This window comes from Carlito syrichta, unplaced genomic scaffold, assembly GCF_000164805.1.
Source record: "Carlito syrichta isolate Samal-C Ts95f unplaced genomic scaffold, Tarsius_syrichta-2.0.1 Scaffold309718, whole genome shotgun sequence".
Lineage (NCBI taxonomy): Eukaryota > Metazoa > Chordata > Mammalia > Primates > Tarsiidae > Carlito > Carlito syrichta.
The window spans coordinates 220,139-240,567 of NW_007253814.1; the positions used below are offsets into that span (position 1 = coordinate 220,139).

General features: G+C 34.2%; 1 protein-coding gene across 1 annotated transcript in view; it reads right to left on the reverse strand.

Moving 5' to 3' along the window:
- VWA8 (von Willebrand factor A domain containing 8) overlaps window positions 1–20,429 on the reverse strand; it is a 256,138-nt gene that overhangs the window by 139,078 nt on the left and 96,631 nt on the right. Inside the window, exons 10-12 of the mRNA XM_008067589.2 lie at window positions 17,811–17,942; window positions 15,647–15,781; window positions 15,482–15,559 (exon numbers count right to left, since the gene is read on the reverse strand). Coding sequence (XP_008065780.1) covers window positions 15,482–15,559; window positions 15,647–15,781; window positions 17,811–17,942 — 345 coding nt within the window. The remainder of the gene's footprint in view (window positions 1–15,481; window positions 15,560–15,646; window positions 15,782–17,810; window positions 17,943–20,429) is intronic.

The following is a 20,429-nucleotide window of genomic DNA, read 5'->3' on the forward strand; positions in this document are numbered from 1 at the left end:
TATTAGAACTAATAAAAAAAATTCAGTAAAGTTTCAGGACACAAAATCAACATACAAAAATCAAGGTTTCCATACACTAACAATAAGCTATCTGAAAACAATCCCATTTACAAGAACATAAAAAAAAATTTAGTAATAAATGTAACCAATGAGGAATAAGATCAGTACATTGAAAACTATAAAACGTTAATGAAACAAACTGAAGAAGACACAAGTAAATGGAAGGATATCTTGTGTCATGTATCGAAAGAATTGATATTGTTAAAATATTCATTTTACCCAAAGTAATCTACAGATTCAATGAAGTCAATTCCTATCAAAATTCCAATGATATTCTTCCCAGAAATGGAAAAAAATCAATATGAAAATTCATATGGTACTACAAAATACCTCAAATAGCCAAAGCAATCTTGAGGAAAGAAACAACAAAACAGGAGGCATCACATTATCTAGTTTCAAAACAACTATGCAGCAATAGTAATCAAAACAACATGGTACCATAAAAAAACCAAATATATAGACCAAAGGAACCAGAATAGAGACCCCAGAAATAAATATACTTATTTATGGCCAATTGATTTTCAACAAAGGAGCTAAGGAGACATAATGAGGAAAGGATAGACTCTTCACACATAAATAGTGCTGGGACAGTTGGATATCCACAGGGAAAAGAAAATAATCTCACACCATATACAAAAATCAAAAAGGATCAAAAACATATGTACAACCTAAAACCGTAAAATTACTATTAAAAAAAGTTAAAAGCTTCTAGATAATGGTTTAGATAACAATATTTTGGATACAACTGGAAAACATAGGCAACCAAAGCAAACAAAGAAATGGTGTTGCATCAGACTAAAAAACTTCTGCCCAGCAAAGGAAACAGTCAACAGAGAGTCAATCTACAGAAGGTGAAAATATATTTGTATGTTATATAACTGCTAAAGGGTTAATATTTAAGCTATATAAGGAACTCAACTCAATATCAAAAAAACAAATAAGTCAATTTTTAAATGGGCAAAGGAACTGAATTAGACATTTCTCAAAAAAGACATACAAATGGCTAACAGGTATTTTAAAAAGTATTCAATGTCACTTATTACCCAGGAGTTTTTTTAAAGCAAATATAAAACTAACTATCAAATGGCAAATTTATGCAACACAAGATAGTTTCTTCAAAAATGAACCTTCCAAATGTATACTGCTATTTGAGGTATTGTGTGGTTCCATATGAATTCTCATATTGATTTTTTGAGTCAGAGTCTCACTCTGTTTCCCAGGCAGGAGAGCAGTGGAACGATCATGGCCCACTACAGTCTCAACTTTCTGGGCTCAGGCAGTCCTTCGGCCTCAGGCATTTACCGCCATAGCTGGTTAATTTGGGGATTTTTTTTTTTTTTTTTTTGGCAAATACAAAGTCTCTCTGTGTTGTCCAGGCTGATCCCAGACTCCTGGGCTCAAGTAATCCACCTGTCTCAGCTTCCCAAAGTGCTGGGATTACAGGTATGAGCTACCATGCCCATCCTGCATAGTTAAATTTTAAGATACACTTTGCACTTTTGAACACATAATACAGACAAGTTTAAAAGTTGAACCACTAAATGTTTTCCATTTGGGAAAAGAATATGAGTTCTCATTGTTGCCTAAAAACATTTCTGTCAACATCTTCTGTAAAAATCAAGAAAGTACCAGTATCTAAATGAGCAGAATGACTGTCTGTAGCTTGGAAGAAAATCCTGTAAACAAATCCTGGTTCCTGACCAAGTACAGAGAGCACACAGAGAATATTATGTGAAACAACACGAACATCCATAACTGAATCATAAAGTGCTTTAGAAGAGTCAGACTCCAAAGGTGAAGAAGTTTTTAAAATATCCAACCTATTTATTATATCTACATTGTTCTTTTTCTACATGCTCAAGAAGTATGTATATGCCTAATAAAGTTATTTCATTAAGAATAAAATAGGCTGACCACATGCAGAAGAGTCAAACAGGACCCCTATCTATCCCCATACACAAAAATTAACTCTAAATGGATCAGAGGCCTACATGTAAAACTTCAAACTATAAGAACTTTGAAAATGCAGGAGATACCCTTATGGAAGTTGGAACTAGCAACCAATTCCTGAGCAAAACTTGAAATGCACAGACCATAAGAGATAAGATAGACAAGTGGGACCTCATTAAACTGACAAGCTTCTGCAAAGCCAAAGAAACCATCAAGAGAGCAGGGAGACAGCCCACAGACTGGGAAAAAATATTTGCCAACTCCATGTCTGACAAAGGCCTAACATCAAGGATCTACAAGGAACTCAAGTGTGCTGAAAAGAAAAAAACAAACAGCCCCATTACAAAGTGGGCAAAAGATATGAATAGACACTTCTCAAAAGAAGACATATGAGCAGCCAACAGATACATGAAAAAATGTTCAGCTTCACTAATCATCAGGGAGATGCAAATTAAAACTATACTGAGATACCACCTAACTCCAATCAGAATGGCCGTCATCAATAACTCACAAAATAACAGATGCTGGAGAGGATGTGGTGCAAAGGGAACACTTCTACACTGTTGATGGGAGTATAAATTAGTACAGCCTCTGTGGAAACAGTGTGACGATTCCTAAAAGTTCTAAAAATCAACCTTCCATATGACCCCGCAATCCCTCTACTAGGAATATACTCGGAAGCAAAGTACTCTATAAAAAAGATATCTGCACATATATATTTATCGCAGCATTGTTCAAAACAGCAAGAACATGGAACCAACAGTACTGCCCATCAAAAGAGGACTGAATAAAAAAATGTGGTACATATACACAATGAAATATTATGCAGCCATTAAGAACAAAATTATGAACTTCATAGCAACCTGGATGGAATTCGAGTTTATAATACTGAGTGATCTTTCACAGAAACAGAGATCTGAGTACCACATGTTCTCACTCATAAGTGGACCTTAAACAACTACCATAATACTATAGGAAAAAGACTGACAGTAGTGGGAAACTATGGGGGCAGGGAGGTGGGATTAATAGTAGTCGATATCTACCTGAGGAAGAGGGGGAACACCTCATCAACAGGGGTACCTGCACAATGAATATTTGTATACCTAACCCTTAATTGTACCCCACAATTTTAAAATAAAATTAAAAAATAAAAAGGGGAAAAAAGAATAAAATAAAAAATTCTAAGTGACAAAGTTCTGTGACATAATTTAATTTGCAATATTTTTCTTTCTTAGTAGTACATAAAGCAATGGTATATCTTACAATTGATAGTATCTTGGAGTTCATGGAATATAGTAATTATTATTTACAGAATGACATGTGCCATTAAAAAGGCCATTAAGTGATGCTGAAACAAAGAGGGAGGATATATAAATCAAGTGGGGGATTTACAGAAGATCAGAGCAGACAGTGGAGCTAAGTTTTGAAGAGCAAACAAATTGGCCCACAGCAGAAGGGGGAGTTCAGGTAGCATGAACAGTACAAGGAAGCATGGCTGTGTTAGGCAGTAAGGCATGTTGGGGAAACCTCAAATCATTCCTGGCGACTGGAGTTACATGGTAAACATTAATTGCACAGGTTGTGCTAAACAAGAGAAATTGAATATTATCTTGCAAACTGTGAGATATGATTAAAAGGTTTAAGGTAGAGGGAAAATTAGGAAGAAGAAAAAATCAGTATTTTAAGGATGGACTGGGCAAAACCCAAGCTGGAAACAGTAGAAAGTTTAGGAAACTAGTGTTGCTAACCTAAGAGAGAAGAGCAGAGCATCAGTCATATGGCTACTATATAAGAAACAGAAAGAAATACTGACATAAACACATAAAAATGTGATAAGGTACTTGGCAATCAAAAGGAATGAACTACTGATACATGCAACAACATGGATGACTTTCAAACACATTATGTAAGTGAAAAATAAACAGATGCAAAGGCGCATACTGTATAATTTCATTAATATGACATTCTGGAAAAGGCAAGACTAATAATAGAAATAGAAAGCAGATCAGTGGTTGCCAGGAGTTGGGGTTAGGTGAACTATAAAATGGAACAAGAGAATTTTTTGAGGTGATGGAAATACCCTATATGTCGATTGTGGTGGGTGGCTATACAAAGTATGTGTGTTTATCAAAATGGACTGAGTTTTACTGTGTATAAATTATACCTCAATAAACATGACTAAAATAAACAAAAAACATAAAAAATGTGATAAGATGAAACACAGACAAACTCATTCATTGATGTATTGCCTAGTCTGCTTTTTCACTACAATAGCAGAGTTAAGTAGTTTTAACAGAGACCCTCACAAAGCCTAAAATACTTATATCTGGTCATTTACAGAAAAAAGTTTTGTCAATTCTGCTATAGCGGGTCCTCCATTTGTTTGGTTCGCATTCATAAAACTTAATTGTCCTTAAAAAGAATAGAAAGACAGTGAGTGAATGTGCATAAATCCTCTATTCAAACTATTTGGGGTAGAGAAATGAGTTGTTTTCCAAAGACATCATGAATTAAGTCTCCAAATAGTAAAAGTATTTATTCAGTTCTCAATAACTGTCATGGATTTTTTTTTTCTTGGAAATCTTCACAAAATCTTCCCATTATAATCACATCTCCTGATTTAATCTATTGTTTAAATTACATATTTCTTGTTAGAACGGCAATAGATGAGTCTTAAGTATTTAGCTACAATCTGTAAAACTGTTTCTTTATATACCTTTTACATAAAACAACTTTCTTTCCTGTGTATTTAAGGCATGAAGTATGCATTCAACTGAACATTATCAAGTGAGTTTTGGTTCTCTTCTGAAGCTGGAAAAATATGGATAACAAAGTTTGTGGTATTTTTACATAAAAACAAAGTGTAAGTGCAATATGAAGATTTAAAAAATGTGATAAGTGAGGAAATTCAACTAGTTGCTTTAAGATTTATTTATTATGCATTAATTTATTTCATCATTATTTTAAAAATGAATACATGTTATAAAGTGTCAGTATGCATATGCACAGGCAACAACTATAATAATGACTTTACGATTAGCTGGGTATAAGTTGAGTAACATTTTCCTGTAGTGGCATATTACAGAGAATCATCCATACTTTATTGTTTCCAATAAAGTACACTTGTGAAGTAACTTATTGGCATAAGGGCTGTGGTTTGTGGTTTTGCAATTTAATCTGTAAATTCCCTATGTGTGCACTGATAAAAATTTCTGAAGTAACTATCCCATGCAAGATATAATATTTATAACTTTATAAGTATGAATAATATTAAAATTAATTTTAATGTCATCAATCTATTAAATTCTGGCAAACAACATTAGAAATAGTCATTTATCCTCTTATAGTATGCTTCTGCTATTTAAGCAAGAAATCTGAAATCATATTTAATACAATGTCTCTTATAATTTGAAGGGACATTTTATTCTACTAAGTCTTTAGGCACTGTGATGGTTAATTTTGTGTCAACCTAACATTGGGATGCTTAGATATCTGGTGAAATATTATTTTGAGTGTGCTGGTGAGGTTGTTCCTGAGTGAGATTAGCATCTGAATTAGCAGACTGAGTAAAACAGACTGCATTGTCCAGTATGGGTGGACTTTATCCAAATCAGTTGGAGGGCTGAATAGAACAAAAAGGATTCACACTCTCTCTCTCTGACTGCAACTGAGCTGGGACATACATCTTTTTTCTTTAATTTTAAAATTGTGGGGTATCTAGGTGGCTCAGCCTGTAATCCCGCGCCTTTGGGAGGCTGAGGTGAGTGGATTGTCTGAGCCCGTGGGTTCAAGACCCGCCTGGACAGCGAGACCTCATCTCTACAATAAATCAAAAAATCAGCCGGGCGTGGTAGCACATGCCTGTAATTCCGGCTACTCGGAAGGCTGGGGCGGAAGGATCGTCGGAGCCCAGCAGGTCGAGGCTGCAGTGGCCGTGAGCGGCCACTGTACTCCAGTCTGGGTGACAGAGTGAGACTCCAACTCAAAAAAAAAAAATTGTGGGGTACAATTTAGGGTTAGGTATACAAATATTCATTGTGCAGGTACCCTTGTTGGTGAGGTGTGCTCCCCCCCAACTAATGAAATCCCACATCCCCACCCCTCACACCCTGCAGTTTCCCGCTACTGTCATTCCTTTTCTTATGGTATTACAATAGTTGTTCAAGGTCCACTTATGAGTGAGAACATGTGAACTCAGTTCTTTGTTTCTGTGAAAGAGCACTCAGTATTATAGACTCTAAGTCCATCCAGAGCTGCGAAGTTCATGATTTATGCAGATGGAACTTACTCCACTGGTTCTCCTAGTTCTCAGGCCTTTGGACTCCTCTTAGAACTACATACACCACTGGCTCTCTTGGGTCTCCAGCACACAGATCATGAAAATTCTCAGCTCCACAATCTCATGAGCCAATTCCTTATAATACATATCTTTATAGATTCTGTTTCTCTGGAGAATCCTGACTAACATAGGTACTAAATTTTATATTCTGATGGACTGGAATACATTTTAAATTTTAAAATAAATTCTATATAAGAGGCAGGAGACAAAGCAATAGCATTATCAAAGAGAAATTGAAGATATGAGACAAAAGCCTTAGTAAGCCTGGGACTTGAAAAGGATTGCTCAAGTCAACCACAAAAAGTTCTGATGTGATCAACAACATACATTGTTCTTGGAAAAGAATTTTTTTAAATAAAAGAAATTGTAAGGAGTTGAAGTAAGCAAATTATTAGATAGCCTTGTGAAAGTTATTCATTGTGAAAAAAACAAAAAAAAATACTAAAACTACAGGAAGGACGAAAGATTATAGCAAAGTAAGAAAGCAAGAAAACAGGATGAGCTATAGAACCATGTAAAAAGTCAGCCTCCAAGGTTGAATATAAACCACTTAAATGAATACAAATATCTTGAAATCTTTATGAGAGAAAAGTGCAAAGTCAAGGCAAAGACAAGAAGTATAGCAATGAATTTAAGTCAGGGCAATTAAAAACCCGTGAGGGAGAATAAAAGGTATTTCCATTGTATTTGGATAAACAAGAGGCAGGGATAGTAGATTAGATGGAAGAGGGAGAAAACAAATTGGTTTGAGTTTAGCTATAGAAGGAAAAACTTAGCTAAGCAGTCAAAGAAGATCCTAAGATTTCAACATGTTTTAGACCATGATTATTTTCATTAAAAGTCCCATAAACTTACATGTTCCTAAAATTTTAATTGGATTTTACCTGGCTTGTAATCTCATTAATAATTAATCAGAAGAAACAAATCTCAGATCCAGTATATTAATGATGGTATAGAAGGAAATCTGAAAATATGTTCTTATCTGGTTATGAAGGAAAAAAAAAATTTGTATTTCCACAACACTATGAAATCACTGGCTTCGACACTATAAAAAGAATAACCAGTTAAAAAAATCTGACCTAACACTTGAGTCAAATGATTTATGATTTTTATAGTCCATTATAAAGTTTATTTTACATACTGCCACAAATTTGTGTTAAAGCTCTGTTTTTCTTTTACTTCGTATGAAATGCAGTTCTAAAAATAGTCAAGTCTAAAAATAAGGCAAAACCCACAGATTAAGTGTAGCTTTATACATGTACAAATAACAGGGAAGGCTCCACATCTTCTAGGAAAACAGATGGTGGATCTGTTTGTTCCCACTAAATTCTCTATGTTAGGTCAAACCTCTGGAACTTTTTCATTAGTGTGTAGTGTATTATTATAAAAACCAAAATCATTCTTTAATTCTATTAATTCCTCTGCCTCAGAGAGATTAATGAGTTGCATATGTAAGTATAAGCAGAAAAGAAAGAAAAAAAAGAAAAGATTAAAAAGCCTTATATTTAATCACAAGGGCTAGGTTTATATAAAGAAAACCAACTGATTAACAATTTATAAAATCTGCAAGTGTCAATATAGTGCCTAACTATACTTTGATCCAGTTCATGGAAAGAAACCACATGAAGAGAGAAAGAAAAAAATGCACCTCCAAAACATGTTACAATTATATTTCTCTATCCCTTTCCAAAGCCTGTATGTCCAAGAACCACTTTTTAAAAACATTTTCTCTGAAGATTAATAAGCAGGAAAGAAAAATGGGAAAAGAAAAAGGGTTTTCAGAATATGTGATTAATTTCCTTACCTCTACAATTGCTCCAATCCTTGCAGGATATCTAAAAGGCCAATAGGGTATTTGCAAAAAAACAGGCAAAATATTTTTGTGAGAAACTTATGTGCATTTCAATTACCATCACCCATGTTTTTCAGAGAGAGGATTGATATTATTAAATGATCTTATTCTGTGACAGAAACTGGATCAGGCTGATTTTGTAACTCAGGATTGTATCAGGAACTAGAAAGACTTGCTATCAACTTTAATGATTGCATCTTCCTAACCTTGTTCACCCATCTATCAACAAACTAAACAGAAAAGTAAAAAAATTTCAAATAAATTTTTATGAGCTTATTGTCATTTGTCAAAAATACATAAGAAAATCTGTTTTCAGACTCTTAAGTCAGTATCTTCACATATTAAGATAACATCCTCAATGGTGGAATAATTCAAGTGGTTTTCTAATGTATGTAAGATATCTGAATTATTAGCTATATATATGCTCTTTTGTTTGGTCATTGCTTTAATGGAGAACAGAATGAAGTGAACATAAATTTCACACTTCAAGCATACAGTGTAAAAAATACCATAAACTGACTACAGAAACCTGATACAGTCATAACACTGTTTGGAAAAAAATGATGAGGTATAAGTTATTTACAGTTGTCTTTAAAATGGTAGTTTTTATTTTAATGTGAATAAAATATTCATGCACATAATTGTATAAATAATACTATTAATAAATTAAGATGGAGTCAAAGAGAAAATAAATATTTCCCTCAAGATCGTCTCCATATTATTTCAAAGAAAAAGCACCCAGAAAGGTAAATTATGCTTATGACCTCCAAGTGGAATATAAGATATTTATAATAAATCTTAAGTTATTTTGCAAAATATATTGATGGTTTGGGTTTTTTTCCCCCTTGATGATTGTAGAAAAGCATTTTCACTGAAACTTAGAAAGTTGATGGTGAAGAAGTTGGTGAGATGATAAAGTGCCACACTCAGATCATTTCTGATATGAGCTATGGAAGGTTATGGACACATGAACTAGCACAATGAGCCAACTATTCATCTCCTGATCTGACAAAGATGCCAAGAGACATGATTATGTAAGAAAGAAGGGTATCCTTCAAGGTATCTTCCATAAATTGTTAGAGATATATACTGTCAAATATCTTTATTTCTCTTAAAAAATCTAATAGACTTAAAATCAACTTATAAAAACTCATTTCAAAATAGATTTTCTGTTCGTTCTATTTATTTTTTATTTATTTATTTATTTTTTTGAGTTGGGGTCTCCCTCTGTCACCCAGACTGGAGTGCAGCGGCCGCTCCCGGCCACCGCAGCCTCGACCTGCTGGGCTCTGGCGATCCTTCCACCTCAGCCTTCCAAGTAGCCGGAATTACAGGCATGCGCTACCATGCTCGGCTGATTTTTGATTTATTGTAGAAATGAGGTCTCGCCAAGTTGCCCAGGCAGGTCTCGAACCCACGGGCTCAGGCAATCCATTTACCAGAGCCTCCCAAAGGCGCGGGATTACAGGCTGAGCCACCGAGCCCGGCTTGTTCATTCTAAAACTTGTCTCTTGCTATAAAATGTAGAAATTTATTTTCTTTTCCTTACATGTTTATATTTTAAGACTCAAGGTATCTCTACTAGTTCAAGTTTATGCACTTTAATTCATATTAATCACAATTTCATAAACTTGGATCATATGCCTCTACATAGATTTCATCTTTAAGATCATAGAGATAGTAAAAATATTTGAACTTTTTAAGTCCTTCAATAGTTAATTATGTTAATTACCTTTATCATCTTTCTTACCTACCTATATTTATCTGTCTTTCTTGAAAGACAATGAAATGAAAACTGTACAAAACAATAGAGGTATGGATTCACCACAGTTTTGCTCAAAGACAAGAGACTTTCTCTTTTGTTTCCAATGCTATTTTATTTTTATTTTAAAGACGTGGGGTACAATTCAGGGTTAGGTACATAAGTGTTCATTGTACAGGAAAAATTTGGGCCTCCCCTTGGTCCCCATTTCGCCTGAGCTATTTTCATTGCAACTCAAAATCCTAAATGATACCCTGATACTCTGAATGAATGAAATTACTCAGAGGAAAGAAAAAAAATAATTTCAGAGGGAATTCTCCCTATATCTTTACAACAGATCCTTTTTCTTGTAGCCCCAAAATTACTAGTACCATATACTTCCTTCCAAATTCTGGCCAGTGCAATCAATAGGCATAAAATATCTTAAAGCAGCAGGAAGGGAATCTTAACAGAAGTACCTAAAATATGAGCAGCTAACTAAATAATCTAAGGTCACAACTACTTATTTAAATGCCATTTTTCAGAAAAAAATAACATTTTAAATATAAATATATGTAGTATCACAAACAACTAAAAAATGTAACCAAAGAATCAACTAAAATCACAATGGAAGTAAATAGTATATTTACTTTCAAAATCATTCAAAGAATAAAAACAGAGACTCTTTTCTATAAGTAAGAAGCTACCATAACCAGCCAAATACTAACATATAGAATTAAAAAATTAGCAGTATAAAACTGTCTTAGAAGATCTTTACAAAAAGCATATACTATATATATGATAGAAAAGTTCACTCTGTAAGAACACCAGTTGTAGAGTTTCCCGTATTACCTTAGTATATACAACATGTACATCCACCAAAATAACCTATCCAAAAATACTTAGGGAGACAAAAGACTTGTACTTTGAAAGCTACAAAACATTGCTAAAAGAAATTAAAGACATAAATAAGATAGTCATTTTCTTGAATTAGAAGACAATATCATTAAGATGACAAAACTACTTAAAATAATCTACAGATTCAATACAATCTCTATTGAAATCTCTGGGGCTTTTTTTTGTGTGTGTGGCAAAAATAGAAAATCCATCCTAATATTCATGATCTCAAGGGATCCTGAGTAGTCAAAGTAAACCTAGACAGGAAGAACAAATTTGGACATCTCACATTTCTTGATTTAAAAACTTACTAAAAAACTAACATAATCAAAACAATGGGATACTGGTATAAGGACAGACATATAGACCAATGGAAGAGAACAAAGAGTTCAGATATAAACCACTGAATATATGGTCAAATGATTCTTAATAAGAGTGCTACAGCCATTCAATGGGGAAAAAAACAGTCTTTGTAACACTGGTGCTAGGAAATAGATATCCTCATGCAAAAGACTGAGTTGGACTTTTACCTTATGCTATACAGAAAAATTAATTCAATTAATTAAAAATAAATCAGAGACTTAAGTGTAACAAAACTGTAAAGTTCTTAGAAGAAAACATAGGGGAAAATTCATGCCATTGGACTTGGCAATTATTTATTGACTATAACAACAAAAACAGGCAAAAAAAATGATAACTTGGACTTCAATAAAATTAAAAGTTTTTTTCATCAAAGAACACTATTAAGATGTTTGCAAATCATATATTTCTGAGCCTGAGTTGTTCTATATCCAGAATATATGTGTGTGTATACACACACACACACACACACACACACACACAGAAACACACACACACACACACTCCTGCAACTCAACAAAAAGTCAAACCAATTAAGACACAGGCAAGGAAACTTAATAAGCATTTCTTCAAAAAAGTTATACAGTGAAAAGATGCTCAACATCACTAGTCATTATGGAACTACAAATCAAAACCACAATGAGTTACTATCTCACACTCAGTAAGATTACTATTATAAAAAGCAGAAATAAAAGTAGAAAATAAGTGTTGATGAGGATATGGAGGAATTGGAACCCTCATGCATTGCTGGTGGAAACGTAAAATGGTGCAGCTGTTGTGGAAAATAGTGTATTGGTTACTCAAAAGGCTAACATAGAAATACCACATTACCCAGTAATTCCACTCCTAGGTATCTATTTAAGGAATTGAAAGCAGGGACTCAAACAGATACTTGTATACCATTAATCATAGCAGAATTATTTAGAATAGTTAAAAGGTTATAATACCCAAAATGCAACAACTCAGTGGTCTATCAAAAGATGAATGGACCATAAATGTCATTAAATACATCAACAGATGTTAAAAACAAAAACTACACAATTATATCATTAAATGCAGAAAAAGATTTTGATAAAATTCAGCACCCCTTCTTGATAAAAACCCTCGAACATCTAGGCATACATGGAACATACCTTAAAATCGTAAGAGCCATCTATGAGAAACCCACAGCCAGCATACTGCTAAACAGACAGATATTGGAACCATTTCCCTTGAAAACTGGAACAAGACAAGGATACCCACGCTCACCCCTCCTGTTCAACATAGTTTTGGAAGTCCTAGCTAGAGCAATCAGAGAAGAGAAGGCGATCAGGGGTATCCAAATAGGAAAAGAGGAAATCAAATTATCCCTCTTTGCAGATGACATGATTCTATACTTTGAAACCCCAAGAGAATCTGTCCCAAACCTCCTTGTACTAATAAGGGACTTTAGCAAAGTCTCAGGGTATAAAAGAAATGTGCAAAAGACAATTGCATTTCTATACACCAATAATAAACAAACAGAAATCCAAATAAAAAGCCCAATTCCATTCACAATAGCCACACACACAAAAATGAAATACCTTGGCATCTTTCTAACCAGAGACATGAAAGACCTTTACAATGAAAACTACAAAACACTGCTCAAAGAAATCAAAGATGACGTAAACAAGTGGAAAAACATTCCATGCTCATAGATTGGAAGAATCAACATTGTTAACATGTCCATTCTACCTAAGGCAACCTATAGATTTAATGCAACACCCATGAAATTACCAGCAATATTCTTCTCAGACCTAGAAACAACAACACAGGAATTCATATGGAAACATAAACTACATCAAATAGCCAAAACAATCCTCAGCAAAAAAAACAAAAAACAAAAACAAAGCAGGAGATATCAGACTCCCAGACTTCAAACTTTATTATAAAGCTCCAATAATCAAAAACAGCCTGGTATTGGTACAAGAACAGGCATATAGACCAATGGAATAGAACTGAGATTCTAGAAGTAAAACCTCCCTTTCTCAACCAACTCATCTTAGATAAAGCCTCCACCACCAACCACTGGGGAGAGAAGAAACGATTCAGTAAATGGTGCTGGAAAAACTGGCTGAGCACAGGCAGAAGATTGAAACAGGACCCTTATCTCTCCCCATATACAAAAATCAACTCGAAATAGATCAGAGACCTAAATGTAAAACCTCAAACTATAAGAACCTTAGAAAATGCAGGAGACACTCTTATGGAAATTGAAACCGGCAATCAATTCCTGATCTAAACACCAAGTGCCCCGCCATAAGAGATAAGATAGACAAGTGGGACCTCCTCAAACTGGCAAGCTTCTGCAAAGCCAAAGAAACCATCAAGAGAGCAGGGAGACAGCCCACAGACTGGGAAAAAATATTTGCCAACTCCATGTCTGACAAAGGCCTAACATCTAGAATCTACAAGGAACTCAAATGTGCTGGAAAGAAAAAAACAAACAACCCCATTACAAAGTGGGTAAAAGATACGAATAGACACTTCTCAAAAGAAGACATACAAGCAGCCAACAGATACACGAAAAAATGTTCAGCCTCATTAGTCATCAAAGAAATGCAAATTAAAACTACACTGAGATACCACCTAACTCCAGTCAGAATGGCCATCATCAATAACTCAAAAAATAACAGATGCTGGAGAGGATGTGGCAAAAAGGGAACACTCCTACACTGTTGGTGGGAGTACGGTCTCTGTGGAAAACAGTGTGGCGAGTCCTAAAGGTTCTAAAAATCGATCTTCCATATGACCCCACAATCCCCCTACTGGGGATCTACCCAGAAGAACTCAAATCATTCTATAAAAAAGATACCTGCACTCGTATGTTTATCACAGCATTGTTCACAATAGCATGAACATGGAACCAACAGTGCTGCCCATCAAAAGAGAACTGGATTAAAAAAATGTGGTACATATACACAATGGACTATTACGCAGGCATAAAGAAGAACAAAATCATGAACTTCACAGCAATCTGGATGGACTTAGAGTTTATAATACCAGGCGATCTTTCACAGAAACAAAGAACCAAGTATCACAAGTTCTCACTCATGAGCAGACCTTGAACAACTATCATAATACCATAAGAAAAGAATTGACAATAGTGGGAAACTGTGGGGGCATAAGGGGGGCGGGGAGGTGGGGAAAATATTTTAAAAATAAAAAAGATGAATGGACAAAGAGTGGTATATGCATATAACAGAATATTATTTAGCCAAACAAAGGAATACAATTCTGATATACAATATGGATGAACCTTGAAAACATGCGAAGTAAAATAAACTAAAGGACCAAAACTGTATGATTCCACTTATATGAGGTGCCTAGAATAGGCAAATTCATAGGCACAGAAACTAAACTAGAGGTTATTAGGGTATGAGAGGGAGAGGGAATTTGACAGTCATTGTTTAATGGATATGGAGTTTCTGTTTAGGATGAGAAAGTTCAGAAAAGAGGAAGTGATGATGGTTACACAGAATTGTGAAAGTACTTAATGCCAGTAAATTGAACATTAAAAAGAGTTAAAATGGTAAATTTAACGTTATGCATACTTTATCACAACTTAAAAAATAATCTATTCAGTGAACACCTAATTATATTCTGTTGCAGTTGAAATTCACTTTATTTAGATTTCCAAATTATCAGTAAATACACTCTGTATATGTGCATGCACCTAAAATGAATCTCTTCTTAATCTCACATATTTTCTTAATTATACATAATATGTACATATATACATAATATATGTACATATTTTGAGAGTTCATGTTATATTTTGATACATTCATATAATATGGAACAATAAAATCAGGGTAATTGGGATATCAATCACCTTATACATTTATCTTTTCTTTATGTTGAAACACTCAAATTATCTACTAGCAATTTTGAAATAAAAATGGATTTTGTTTACTATAGTCACTCTACTGATTTATCAAACACTAGGTCTTATTTCTACCTGTATTTTTGTAACTACTAATTAACCTCTTTATATTATCCCTCTCTCCTCCCCACCCTGGCTTCTGGAAAATGAATTTCTCTTTAAAAAAAACCATTCTTCGTATATTGTGAATATCAGATATCCTACACTTTCAAAAGCTCCAAATAATTATAATTGTACTCTAATTTAATTACTGTTTCAGTTATTTATATACATCAAAGAATTTAACAAGTCATAAATTAATAGGAAGATACCCAGGAACTTCACTGACAGGCTAAACATATATGTTTATAGTTTAAGTACTAAAAATGAAGATTGTACCTGATAAAGCATAATAGGTTCTACATTGTATCCTAAGGTGTCAGCAAAGTTCTTAGCGATGACTGTTTTTCCACAACCCTAGAAATGGAAACAATTATTCAGGAGACAAGTCAAAACATCCAAAAGCCAAGAAACAAAAGTTTGTAGTGAGGCTACAATTCTTACCTTTCCTCCAATTAAACATATGTCCTTAACCATGTGAGACTGCATCATTTCAGCCTGGAGCTGCTTATGACTTAAAGTCTGTATGAAACGGTCTGCTACACAAGGTTGACTTAATGGTCTGGTCCCGGCTGGCACCTATTATTAAAGAGAGGTAAATATAACATGCATATGCTTTTCTCAAAATATTAGTAACTTAAAGTATACAACTGCCACTTAAAAGTCTCCCATTAATTATTTGCTCAATTCAATTCTATACTGTTTTTAATATTTCAATAGTGCAGAAACCATTTTCGCATTCAGAGACCAGATGATCATTATCATCAAACATCTAAATCAATCATTCTTGTAAAATTAAAATCCCATGCTATCAGACATGTTCAAAAGAATCATGCCATTTTCATGTTATTTTTAATGTAATAATAATAATGTCAGTACTGAAGAATTAAGTTTTTTCCCCAAATTCTAGTTAAAGAATTAACTAGAAATAAGTCGACTGGAAAAGTCCAAAGTCACTGATGACCACCTGTTTTCTAAAAGTCACATTCACAAATCATTTTTATTCTGATCTTAGTTTACCACTTGGAAGCATCTGTTTGCAAAATCTCTCTTCCCATGTTTTATTTTATCCTCTCCTTATTGATCCTCTGGGGCCATGCTCTGCTGAGGACTCAGAACTTGATCATACTACACACCAAATGGAACTCAAGAATTGTTAAGTTTGAAAGATCAGATTTGCAGTTAAGAAAGATCATCCTGGTACTAACATGAAATGCTAACTGGAAGGAACTGGAGGCAATGAAGTTACAGTGCCATTATTACCAAAGGGAAGCAAATAATGATATCTTGCTCATACCTCATGCCTCTGAACATATTGTTTAAATAGCCCAAAATGTCCCATCCATTCCTGGGTCACTGAAAAAGTCTTATGTCATTCTTCAAGACTTAGCTCAAGTCCTGCCTCTTCTCTGAAGTCTTCTCTATTCTTTCTCTTGAATCCCAATATTACTTCCTTCACTATAGTCCCACAGTCATTCCAATGCAGACTTGATGCACCTGCCTCTATCCCAAACCATCAGCTGGATGAGGACATTAATCTGAAGGAGACAGAGTATAGTGGAAAGTGTCCTTGTCTAGAAATCTCAGCTGTGGCATTTCCTAGCTAGTTACTATGGGTGAATCAATTAACAGCTTTACATTTCAGTTTTTTAATATATAAAATGAAGATAATAAAACTTACCTCTAAGGATATCGGGGAATATAAATGGCATAATACATGCAAAAACACAAATATAGTGACTAGTATACAGTAAACACTCAGTAAATCTTAATACTCATGATAGTTATAATCAATGTTCAGTTCCATGAATAAGTACAGTAATGTGAATAAATATTAATAGTATCATATTAAGACAAAAAAGTTCATCATGAATCAGGTACAGTGGCACACACCTGTAGTCCCAGCTTCTCGGGAGGATGCCTTAAGCTCAGGAGTTCAAGACCAGCCTGAGCAAAGTAATAGAACCCAGTAACAAAAACATAAAAATAAAAGATTTGTCATAAACGTTTGTTCTGCTTTAACATAAGAAGGCAAGTATTTATTCTTTTCTGCATTCACTTAGTCAGTTTTTCAAGCTGTGTTTTCTAGTTTTCCATGACTTTGTGGGGTTGTTAGGACCCTAAAAGAAAGGGCTAGAAAAAAGGGAAGCAGAGCAAGCAGATGGAGCTTCATGATCAAATCCCATTCCCCTCTTCTAAACCTGTTCAACCAGAACAGCTCCTCTTTTAACTGTTTCATGTAGATGAAAAACATTTTGCTTGAAAAGAGAGTTCACTAACAGCTAAAATATGTTTGAAAACACTATTTTTTTTTTAACCAAGCACTCATAGTGCAAAATGCTTTCATTAATCAACCCTTGACTCGATTCTCCCAGAGGTCAACTTTGGATTTTTGAGGAAAGACTATCCCTGTTTCTCCAGAGCTTTTCAAATTTATAAGCACAAATGACTCTGGAGGCATAGATATATGTATAGATACAGACATATAAATATGGTGCTATCAAGCAAGAGAAGACTTATAGGAAGATCATAAACCCAACTTAGATCATAAAAACAGGCACACACACAAAAAGTACATCTTAGAAAGGATAAAGCTGTCACTCATTACCTTAATGGTAACCTCTCTTTCTGCAATTCGGATGGTTACAGAAGCTTGGGAGACATAGTTTTCAGTCATCCTCTCCACTCTTACAATCTCTTTAGGAAGCAGAGAGTTTTCTGAATCTTGGAGTTCAAAACGCTGTAAAATTACAAGAAAATCATGTAGTTTGCTTTTCATTTTAGTATTAATGTTGGCTATCTGGAAGATTCTACCTTAATTAGAACTGCAATCCATACTATATGATAAAAGTAGAAGCAAAAAGAGTTAATGAGATATTTTAAAATATTTTAGTAGAATAAAAATAGTAAGCTAGAATACACTAAAGAAGTAAAAATCTCAAGTTACAAGATGAATTATTATTTGCCTATATAGGAAATTTAGAGTACTGTTAATCAGAAAGGTAATTCAGGAACAATAAACAAAAGATTTCTATGTCTACTAATACCATACTTACACCAATTATTAAGGATGACATTAAAAACATCCCTAAAATGTACATGACAGGAAATGAAATCACTGAATTCCTGACCTGGTAGAAATTGACAGCTTACATTTCTTGATAGTTTGCGTTTCTTAGAAAAAGATGATGAGACTCTTGAAAACATGATGAAGTCAAATAAGCCCTATGTCAGCTAATTTCTCAAATTAACTGAAGTTAATGTGCTGCCCAAAATTCATGAAAACAGAACTTCTTGGACACCATTCCAGTGACTGCTGTGTGGATAGCTTAACTGATTAAAAGACATTAAAGCAATCTTCCACAGCTTCTGGCAAACGTGTCTTCTATATTGTAGGGTTCCCAATATTTGCCAAACTGGATTAAAAAGGCTAGGATCGCCGGGCTCGGTGGCTCAGCTTGTAATTCCGCGCCTTTGGGAGGCTGAGGTGAGTGGATTGCCTGAGCCCGCGGGTTCGAGACCCGCCTGGGCAGCGAGATCTCATCTCTGCAATAAATCAAAAAATCAGCCGGGCGTGGTAGCGCATGCCTGTAATTCTGGCTACTTGGAAGGCTGAGGCGGAAGGATCGCCAGAGCCCAGCAGGCCGAGGCTGCGGTGGCCAGGAGCGGCCACTGCACTCCAGTCTGGGCGACAGAGTGAGACTCCAGCTCAAACAAAACAAAACAAAACAAAACAAAAAGGCTAGGATCATTGATTCATTCTTAATGTTAACAAAAAGGCTAGGATCATTGATTCATTCTTAATGTTACCCAATTACCAGTGCTCTAACATTAACTATACCCTTTATACTGGCTAGCTATATATTTTTTTTTAATGCACAGATAATACCACTAAATATGTGAAAAATTAGAATACTAATTGAAAATTAACTAAGCCCTATGTTAAATATGAGAAAATGAATTCATTTTTAGTCTTAAATAGGCAGAAATTATCCCTCTCCAAAATTCTACACTAGTTTTGGAACATTATCACTATAGTGAAAGAGTTGAAACTCTATGAAAGAACAGATCAGCATGTATTCAGCATTATGACAAAACTCCAGAAAACAGATTTATAGGGAAGAAAATCATGTTCAACTTCAACATTCTAAGCATAACAGCCCAATTCAAGTCTTCATTTTGGTGTCACAAATACTTAAGACAATCACTAACTTCTTTCCCCAAACCTGAGAAAAATTATGTATTTGTGCCGCCATTAAAACATTCTATACTTTACACAACTTATATATGCAAATTGCCATAATACCAGTTTGATAAAAATTGTTTTCATGTTATAGACAAATAGGAATTATTGACACTTTAATTTCATGCAAAAAAAAAAAAAGAGAAAGCTACACTATATTTTAAGGAGGGCTTAGTAGAAAAGGAGTAAGGCCTAGTCAAGTAATTAAATTCATTAGAATTTAGAACCAAGAGTCATTAAATTCTAGGAAAACTAACAAATGAACTTAAAGGTATCTTTTTTACCCCAGCTACAGTAATGTCACTCTAACTTGATACAAGATTGATGTCAGAGCACTCATATTACAGAAATAAACAGTAATGCCCTAAACCACTTGCTATATTGCTTATGTCCTTCTAAATAATTCAATCTAAAATATTTTAGTAGAATAAAAATAGTAAGCTAGACGACACTAAGGTGGTAAAAGACTCAAGTTACAAGATGAATTATCATTTGCCGGCATAGGAAATTTAGAGTACTGTTAATCAGAAAGGTAATTCAGGAGGACAATAGACATATTATTATTTTAGGTTACATGGCAGCAAGAAATAGAAAATAAGAGCTTATTTAGTATATTACTTTATATTAATGAGTATTTCCTATGAATTCTTGAATTTCAATTAAACAGAGTATTAACATGTTCTGATATACTTTCTATAGAATTATATTGTTTAAACTATGAGTTAAATTAAATTAAATGTATCCTATTTCTCATGTACTCTGCAAATTTTGTCCTTTTTGCTTATAAAGATATTTGTTTCCTCAATTACAAGAAACAGTCATTTCTTAACTCTACATTATCCTTGAGGGTTCTATCATCTTTTGGCTTCTCTTCACCATCAAGCTTGTTTCACAAATATTGTATATAATCACTGTTTCAGCTTACTCATCTCCAATTTACTATTAAGCTCATTGATGTTTGGCTTATATTCCCACCACTCTACT